The sequence below is a fragment of the Theropithecus gelada genome, chromosome 6 (genome assembly GCF_003255815.1).
Source record: "Theropithecus gelada isolate Dixy chromosome 6, Tgel_1.0, whole genome shotgun sequence".
In the NCBI taxonomy this organism is placed as follows: domain Eukaryota; kingdom Metazoa; phylum Chordata; class Mammalia; order Primates; family Cercopithecidae; genus Theropithecus; species Theropithecus gelada.
The window spans coordinates 66,879,583-66,889,654 of NC_037673.1; the positions used below are offsets into that span (position 1 = coordinate 66,879,583).

General features: G+C 41.9%; 1 protein-coding gene across 5 annotated transcripts in view; it reads right to left on the reverse strand.

Moving 5' to 3' along the window:
• Positions 1 to 10,072, reverse strand: part of SMN1 (survival of motor neuron 1, telomeric) — a 33,739-nt gene continuing 23,667 nt past the window's right edge. For 2 of the 5 annotated variants that reach the window (XM_025389223.1, XM_025389221.1), the window contains 2 exons: positions 1,048 to 1,101; positions 5 to 575 (listed from right to left, as the gene is read on the reverse strand). In XM_025389223.1, the coding sequence (XP_025245008.1) occupies positions 1,051 to 1,101 (51 nt within the window). In that variant the 3' untranslated portion in view covers positions 5 to 575; positions 1,048 to 1,050. Of the gene's footprint in view, positions 1,102 to 10,072 lie in introns of all 5 variants that reach the window. The other 3 variants (XM_025389224.1, XM_025389222.1, XM_025389225.1) reach the window with 3 other exon arrangements.

Genomic DNA, 10,072 nt, shown 5'->3' on the forward strand with positions numbered 1-10,072 from the left:
TTTAAAAAAAATATTAAATATTTTTATTATATCCTTTTAAACATACAGAAGATAGAAAAAAACAGTACAATGAACAGCCATGTCCACCAGTTAGATTCTGTAACATTTTGCCACATATGCATCGCATCACATTTTGTTAAACCATTTTAAACATTTTAAGACGTTCTAACACTTCATTCCTAAATGCTTAAGTATGCAAATTAAGACAGTCTTTTATAAACTACAACACCCTTCTCACAGCTCATAAAATTACCAATAATTATCCAGTATCATTCAAAATCTAATCCACATTCCAATTTTCTCAACTGCCTCACCACCGTGCTGGTCTCCCACCCCCACCCCAGTCTTTTACAGATGGTTTTTCAAAATAGGGCCCAATAAAATATTTCACATTGCATTTGGTTATTACATAACTTTTAATCTAGAAGAGTTACCCACTCCACTTCCTTTTTTCTTTCCCAACACTGGTATTTTGAAGAAATGAGGCCGGTTATCTTCTATAACGCTTCACATTCCAGATCTGTCTGATCGTTTCTTTAGTGGTATCATTTAGTGCTGCTCTATGCCAGCACTTCCTGCAAATGAGAAATTAGAACCAGAGGCTTGACGAATTCCAGTTAAACCATGTCCTCTGTGGACACCAGTTAAACTTGACTAGAGCACTTCATATGTCAGAGTGTACAGTGCAGTATGCCTAGATTATCTCGTATCACAATAAAAAAACATGTCTGCTGGTCTGCCTACTAGTCATATAAAATGGCATCATATCCTAAAGCTCTTTATTGTGAAAGTATGTTTATTCCACACAACCAACCACTTAAGTATTTGGGGCAATGATACTTTGACACCATGAGAATTCTAGTAGGGATGTAGATTAACCTTTTATCTAATAATTTTGGCATCAAAATTCTTTAATATTGATTGTTTTACATTAACCTTTCAACTTTTTAACATTTCAACTTTTTAAGTGTTCAAAAACATTTGTTTTCCACAAACCATAAAGTTTTACAAAAGTAGGATTCACTTTGATAATGTTGGTAGACTTACTCCTTAATTTAAGGAATGTGAGCACCTTCCTTCTTTCTGAGTTTGTCTGAAACCCTGTAAGGAAAATAAAGGAAGTTAAAAAAAATAGCTATATAGATATAGATAGCTATATACAGATAGCTTTATATGGATGTTAATAAGCATTTTGTTTCACATTTTACTTATTTTATTCAATAAAATATGATCAGAAATTAAGTTGATAGTGTTTTAATCAACTTAAAAGTTTAAAAGTTATCCCAAAGAAAACAACTATTAGGCTGCAGTTAAGGTTTCCATGCCTACAATCCCACAACTTTGGGAGGCTGAGGTAGGGGGATCACTTGAGACCCAGAGCTTGACACCACCCTGGGCAACATAATGAGACCCTGTCTCTATAAAAAATTAAAAAATTATGCTGGTGCGGTGGCTCAGGCTGGGTGCAGTGGCTCATGCCTGTAATCCCAGCACTTTGGGAGGCCGAGACAGTTGGATCACCTGAGCTCAGGAGTTTGAGACCAGCCTGGCCAACACAGCAAAACCCCATCTCTACTGAAAGTACAAACAATTAGCCAGGCGTGGTGGCAGGCACCTGTGATCCCAGCTACTTGGAAGGCTGAGGCAGGAGAATCGCTTGAACCCAGGAGGCGGAGGCTGCACTGAGCCGAGATCACACCACTGCACTCCAGTCTGGGTGACACAGCGAGACTCTGCCTCAAATAAATAAATAAAAAAATGGCCAGGTGCAGTGGCATATCCCTGCAGTCCCAGCTACTCGGGAAGGTGAGGTGAGAGGACTGCTTGAGCCCTGGAGGCCAAGGCTGCAGTGAGCTGTGAATGTGCCCTTGCACTCCAGCCTGAGCAACAGAGTGAGACCCTGTCTCTAAAAAATAATATTTAAATTTCAAAAATTTAAAAACATTGCTGGGCACGGTGGTTCATGCTTGTAATCCCTGCACTTTGGGAGGCCAAGGTGGGCGGATCACCTGAGGTCGAAGTTTGAGACCAGCCTGACCAACATGGAGAAACCCCAACTCTACTAAAAATACAAAACTACGCCAGGCGCAGTGGCTCACACCTGTAATCCCAGCACTCTGGGAGGCCGAGGCAGGTGGATCACAAGGTCAGGAGATCTAGACCATCCTGGCTAACACAGTGAAACCCCATCTCTACTAAAAACACAAAAAAATTAGCCGGGCATGGTGGCAGGCACCTGTAGTCCCAGCTACTTGGGAGGCTGAGGCAGGAAAATGGTGTGAACCTGGGAGGCAGAGCTTACAGTGAGCCGAGATCCCGCCGCTGCACTCCAGCTTGGGGGACAGAGCGAGACTGCCTCTCAAACAAACAAACAAACAAAAACCTAGCTGGGCGTGGCGGTGCATGCCTTTAATTCCAGCTACTCAGGAGGCTGAGGCAGGAGAAATGCTTGAACCCAGGAGGCGGAGGTTGCAGTAAGCCGAGATCGCGCCATTGCACTCCAGGCTGGCGACAGGGCGAAACTCCATCTTAAAAATTTAATTAATTAATTTAAAAAAAGATTTTTCTTCTTTTTTTTTTTAAGATGAAGTTTTGCTCTTGTTGCCCAGGCTGGAGTGCAATGGTGTGATCTTGGCTCACCGCAACCTCCGCCTCCCGGTTTCAAGCAATTCTCCTGCCTCAGTCTCCCAAGTAGCTGGGATTACAGGCATGCACCACCACGCCCAGCTAATTTTGTATATTTTTTTAGTAGAGACCGGGTTTCTCCATGTTGAGGCTAGTCTCTAACTCCTGACCTCAGGTGATTCGCCTGCCTCAGCCTCCCAAAGTGCTGGGATTACAGGCATGAGCCACCATGCCTGGCCTATACCTTATTTTCATCAAATAAAATATATGACCTTAAATTACTTGTGTCATACTTATTAAAATGAGACCATTAAACACCAGTATTCACTAAAAAAAAAATTAAAGTCAAAAATTAATACTAAAACATTTGTTTTTCTTGTCAGATCTAGCCCAAATGTCCTCTTTTCTGGTTTCAATGCTTTCTATCTTTTCCTACACGTATACTAGCTTGCAGCGGCTTCCCACTTCATTACTAATCTACACCTAAAGAGACCATAAGATGTATTGAAAGATTTGTTACTAATGAGTATCAAAGTTATAACCTATTTTGTGTTATTTCAACAACATTACTCTTAGTCATCTGCATTCTGCTTAGGTTTCTAAGACAAAAAGATAGACGTTAAGAGCTAGACTCAGAGCCTATCTCAACCACATGGCTTCAGTAGAACAAAGGTTAAGAATTGCTAGCTTAAGGCAATGACATATTAAAAACACTTAAGGCCAGGCGCAGTGGCTCACGCCTGTAATCCCAACACTTTGGGAGGCTGAGGCGGGCAAATCACGAGGTCAGGAGATTGAGACCATCCTGTCTAACACGTGAAACCCTGTCTCTACTAAAAATACAAAAAATTAGCCGTGCATGGTGGCACACACCTGTAGTTCCAGCTACTTGGGAGGCTGAGGCAGGAGAATCGCTTGAACCCGGGAGGCAGAGTTGCAGTGAGCTGAGATCACATCACTGCACTTCATTCAGTCTGGGTGACAGAGCAAGACTCTGTCTCAAAAAAAAAAGAAAAGAAAACCACTTTAGGCTGGGCCAGGGAATGGGAATGGCTGGCTCCCACCTATAACTGCACCATTCTGAAAGGCCAGGGTGGGAGGATCACTTGAGCCCGGGAGTTCAAGACCAGCCTGGGCAACACAGGGAGACCTCATCTCTATTAAAAATTTAAAAAATCAGCTGGGCGTTGTGGCTTGTGCCTGTAGTCCCACCTACTCAGGAGGCTGAGGTGGGAAGGTCACTTGAGCCCGGGAGATTGAGGCTACAGTGAGCCACGACTGTGCTACTGTACTTCAGCCTGGGAGACAGAGTAAGACCCTGATTCTACTTTTTAAAAACGTAAAGAAAAAAATTCCTTTCTCAAAACAACAACAAAAAAACACACTAAAGCTGTTGGAAAACCCAACCATCAGCAGTGGCTTGTTCTTTTTGTTTATTTAGAGACAGCATCTCTCTCTGTTGCCCAGGCTGGAGTGCAGTTCAGACAGAGTAGGGACAGGACTCAGTGTCTCCTTCCCCTACCCCGATCCCCCACCCCAAGGACCTCTACTGCAAGCTGGTGCAGGGGAGGCCCCATGGCCAGCGGAGACCCCAACCAAACCATTTGGACCATGCACCACAAATCTTACTCAAGGGGCCATACCTACTGATTATGATGCCTTGGAGCTAAAATAAGCAGCTCCCATCACAAATCTCACTCAAGGGAGTTAGCTCTATTTCCAGCATACACACAAGGCCAGAGAAGGACCAATCCTTAACTTAGCTTCATTATAATACTAAAAATCACACCTGGGGTGGAGATGTAACATGTTAATGCGACATGCCAGGCATGAAGAAGCATGTTATGAAACTGCACAGGTGCTAAAAGTTCCCTGCTTCTACATACGTAAAGTCACTCTTTTCCCACTGTAGCCTCTTAAAAACTGCCTTTCCAACTCCCTCCGGGGAGCCAGCCAGAAAACTCTCTCTCTCTTGTGCTGCCATCCCTATGCCTGGGCATATGGTCCAATAAAGCCTTATTTGGGAAAACTCCTTTGGCCTCACAATTTCTATTGCATTGAGAGTCGAAGAACCCATGGTCAGTAACACAATGGTGTATATCATAGCTCACTGCAGCCTTAAACTCTTGGGCTCATGCAATCCTCCTGCCTCAGCCTCCCAAATAGCTAGGATAACAGACGCATGCCACCGTGCCTAGCTAATTTTTAAAGAAAATGCTTGCAGACACAGGCTGTTACCATGTTGCCCAGGCAAGTCTCCAACTCCTGGCCTCAAGCAATCACCGCACCTCGGCCTCCCAAAGCACTGGGATTACAGGCCTAAGCCACTGTGCCCAGCTGGCTTATTTTTTTAAATGATAAAAATTTCCAAGAGACAAAAATGTAGGCTCAGGAAAGTGGAATTTCCTAACACTGCTGAAGTTCATATGTTTATATTTTAATTAATTAACTTTAATGAATGCATATATGCAAAAAATATTTCTAAACGTAAAGATCATTTCTCTAGTTAGCTAGAATTTGTGGCAAATATTTTGGAAAAGGCGCTGCCCAACAACTGCTGCTCAAACTCCAGTAAAAGAAACAGAAACATCTGGATGTTGTTGGTCAAGAGGCTCATGCTTGTAATCCCAGCACTTTGGGAGGCTGAGGTGGGTGGATCACTTGAGCTCAGGAGTTCGAGACCAGTCTGGGCAACATGGTGAAACCCCATCTCTACCAAAAAAAAACCACAAAAATTGTACGTGCGGTGGCTCACGCCCGTAATCCCACCACTCTGGGAGGCCGAGGCAGGCAGATGACCTGAATTGGGAGTTTGAGACCAGCCTAACCAACATGGAGAAACCCGGTCTCTACTAAAAATACAAAATTAGTCAGGCAAGATGGTGCAAGCCTGTACTCCCAGCTACTCGGGGGGCTGATGCAGGAGAATCGCTTGAACCTGGGAGGCGGAGGTTGCGGTGAGCTGAGGTTGCGGTGAGCTGAGGTTGCGGTGAGCTGAGATTGCGCCATTGCGCTCCAGCCTTGGCAACAAGAGCGAAATTCCATTTCAAAAAAGAAAAAAAAATTAGCCAGGTGTGGCACATGCCTGTAGTCCCAGCTACTCAGAAGGCTGAGGTGAGAGGATTGCTTGAGCCTAGAAGGCGGAGGTTGCAGTGAGCCAAAATTATACCACTGCATTTCAGCCGGGATGACAGAGTGACACTGTTTCAAAAAAAAAAAAAAAGGTCAGGCGCAGTGGCTCGCCTGTATTCCCAGCACTTTGGGAGGCCAAGGGGGGTGATCATGAGGTCAAGAGATCAAGACCATCTGGCCAACATGGTGAAACCCCGACTCTACCAAAAATACAAAAATTAGCTGGGTGTGGTAGTGCATGCCTGTAGTCCCAGCTACTTGGGAGGCTGAGGCAGGAGAATCGCTTGAACCCAGGAGGCAGAGATTGTGCCACTGCATTGCACTCCAGCCTGGCGACAGAGCAAGACTCTGTCTCAAAAAAAAAAAGTCCCAACTTTTCAGTAAAAGTCAAAAGTCTACTGAAAAACCTACTAGGTTTTAATAACAGTTCTATCAAGTACCTGAAACAGGAATGTTTAAGTACAATTTAACTCTAATTTTTCATCCTTATCAACCTTCAAATCAACTATATTCTAACACATAAGTGCATTCATATTTTTAAATTACTGCTAGAACCATCAATAATAAGATCCATAACTATCTAGAGCTATGGTAAAATAGGCATTTTCAAATTGTACTGGTGGCAATGCATATAGGAATAAGAATTCTGGAAAGCCAGTTGTCAGCGTGTATCAAAAGCTATTAAAATGTTTATACTTTTTCACTTGATAATGATACTTCTTAGTCATAAGGAAATAATCTACAAAAAGACTTTATATATAAAAATGGTTATCTCATTATCAGAGTTAAACCTTGTTAATGTTCAACATTTGGCAAAATACCAACTTATTCTGAACCAAATTTATTCTGAACCAGGCACTGTTCTAAAGGCCACAGATACAAGATACAAGGACTACAAGACAGACAAAGTCCCTGCTCTCACAGCACTTACATTCTACTAGACATAAACAGATAAAACAGGAAAGAAAAATTATATCAGGGAATGACAAATGCTACACAGAGAATCTAAGTGGGATAAAGTGACAGAGAATGAGGGGGTGTCACTTCCAGAATGAACAGGGAAGGTGAAATTTAAGATGATATCTGAATGGCAAGAAGCCAGACAAGTGAAATCTGAGGTAGGGTTTCCAGATGAAAGAATATGAGTGCCAAGGCCCTGAAGAAGCTATAAACCTGGTATATAAGAGGAAGAAAAGAGGCCAGTGTTGCTGGAGCAGAGGAAGAGAGAGCATGAAATGAGATTTAGGCAAAGAAACTGGCAAGAAATACAACATGATATACTTTGCAAACCAGGGTAAAAGGTTTGGATTTTAACCCAAGTGTGTCTGGAAGCTATTGGAGAGTCTTTTAAAGGAAGAGGTGGGATCTACTTTACATTTTTAAAATACTACTCTAGCTTCTGTATGAAAAATAAATTTAGCAGGGTGAGACATGAGATTTGGGAACTACTGCAGTAAGGTAAGAGATTATGATGATATCCTATTATCCAGAAAATATAAAGAGCTATTAACACTCAACAATAAAGACAAACCCAATTAAAAACAAGCCAAAAGATCTGAAAAGTATATAAATGATATATAAATAAATTTATATATATTTAATATATAAATAAATTTATATATCTCCAAAGAAGATATATAAATGACCAGCAGCATCTTATGAAAAGATGCAACATCATTCAGTCATTAGGAAATGCAAATTGAAGCCACAGTAAGGTACCATTTCTCACCCAACTAGGATGGCTATAATCGGAGACAACAATAACTGCTGAAGAGAATGTGGAGAAAGAAGAACCTTTATACACTGTTGGTGGGAATGTAAAATGGTATGGCCACTTCAGAAAACAGTTTGGAAGTTCCTCAAAGAGTTAAACACAGAGTTAGCCTAAGAGCCAACAGTTACACTCCTAGTTGTATACCCAAGAGAACTGAAAACATGCCCATACAAAATTTTGCAAACAAACATTCCTAACAGCATTATTCATAATAACCCAAAGAGGAAACAACCCAAACACCTTTCTGGATAAAATGTTCTATGTCCGTATGATGAAATATTATTCAGCAACAAAAGATACGAAGTACTGATATATGGCTTCAATATGGATGAACCTTAAGAAACTTACGCTAAGAATCCAGGTATAAATGGCCACATATTGTAGAATTCCATTTATATAAAATGTCCAGAATAGGCAAATCCACAGAAAGTAAATTAGTGGTTCTCAGGAGCTGGGACGACAGGATATTAGGGAGTGAATTCTAATGGGTATGGGGTTTCTTTTTGGGTAATGAAAACGTTCTGGGCTGGGGTGGGGAAGTGGCCTTGCTGAGCCCGGGAGTTTGAGGCTACAGTGAGATATGATCATGCCACTGCATTCCAGTCTGTGTGACAGAGCAAGAGCCCATCTAAAAAAAAAAAAAAAAAAATTAGCCAGGTGTGGTGGCGGGTGCCTATAGTCCCACCTACTCAGGAGGCTTAGGCAGGAGAATGGGGTGAACCTGGTGGGGGGAGCTTCCAGTGAGCCAAGATCGCGCCACTGCACTCCAGCCTGGGTGACAGAACGAGACTCTGTCTCAAAAAACAAAAAAAAACAAAACAAAACACCAAAAAACAAAAACAGCACAAACAAATGTTCATAGCAACATTATTCATTATAGCCCCAAAATAAAAACAACCTAAATGTCCATGAACTGATGAATGGATAAAATGTGATATAACCAAACAATGGAATATTCTGCAATAAGAAGGAATGCAGTACTGATGCATGCTACAGCATGGATGAATCTTGAAAATAGTAAGCTAAGTGAAAGAAGCCAGACACAAAAGACCACATATCGTATACTTCCATTTATATATAATATCGAAAATAGACAAATTCATAGAGACAGAAAGCGTACTGACTGCCTAGGGGTGGGGAAAATGAAGGTAACAGTTTCTTTTTGGGGTGATGAAAATGTTCTACAATCGTAGTGATGGTTGCATAACTGTGAAAACCAAAACCACTGACTTGTATATTTTCTTTTTTATTTTATTTTATTTTTTGAGACGGAGTCTCGCTCTGTCACCCAGGGTGGAGTGCAGTGGTGCAATCTCGGCTCACTGCAAGCTCCACCTCCTGGGTTCACACCATTCTCCTGCCTCAGCCTACCGAGTGGCTGGGACAAAAGGCGCCCGCCACCATGCCTGGCTAATTTTTTTTGGATATTTAGTAGAGATGATATTTTCACCGTATTAGCCAGGATGGTCTTGATCTCCTGACCTCGTGATCTGCCTGCCTTGACCCCCCAAAGTGCTGGGATTACAGGCGTGAGCCACTGCGCCCGGCCAACTTGCGTATTTTCAAAGGTAAACTGCACACCATGTGAATTATATCTCAAGAAAGCTATTTAGAACATAAATTATACCAGTACTTTATATTTACATTATATATTTTTTCTTCAACTATTTCATAATTTAAAAAACATAAAAGCTTAGAGTATTACAGTCATAACTGATCTCAAAACAAATTACAAGCTGTTTATTTGTTACTTTTTGGTCATTAAAATGAGGAATTCATGATACATACAAATATACCAAGGTTATACAACAACAGCTGACGAGTGACTTTTTTTCCCCCCCAAATTCTCACTCTGTTGGCCAGGCTAGAATGCAGCGGTGTGATCTCGGCTCACTGCAACCTCTGTCTCCCAGGTTCAAGTGATTCTCCTGCCTCAGCCTCCCAAGTAGCTGGGATTATAGCTGCCCGCCACCACATTGAGCTAATTTTGTGTATTTAGTAGAGACAGGGTATCACCATGTTGTCCAGGCTGGTCTTGAACTCCTAACCTCAAGTGATCCACCTGCCTCGACCTCCCAAAGTACTAGGATTATAGGTGTGAGCCACTGTGCCAGGTCTTTTTCTTTTTTTGAGATAGAGTCTTACTCTGTCACCAAAGGTAGAGTGCAGTGGCACAATCTGAACTCACTGCAACCTCCGCCTCCCTGGTTCAAGCAATTTTCCTGCCACAGCCTCCCAAGTAGCTGGGATTACAGGCATGTGCCACCACGCCCAGCTAAATTTTTTTTGGTATTTTTAGTAGAAACAGGGTTTCATCATGCTGGCAGGCTGGTCTTGAACTCCTGATCTCAAGTGATCTGCCCGCCTCCGCCTCATAAAGTGTTGGGATCATAGGCATGAGCCACTATGCCCAGCCTTAACTTTTAAATAAGAATATTAAAGGGGGCACACACAGATGATACATTTAAAAACGTACACCTTTAAGTCAGTTGTTTCTTCTTTTTTTTTTTTTTTTTTTTTTTTTTTTTTTTTTTTTTTTTT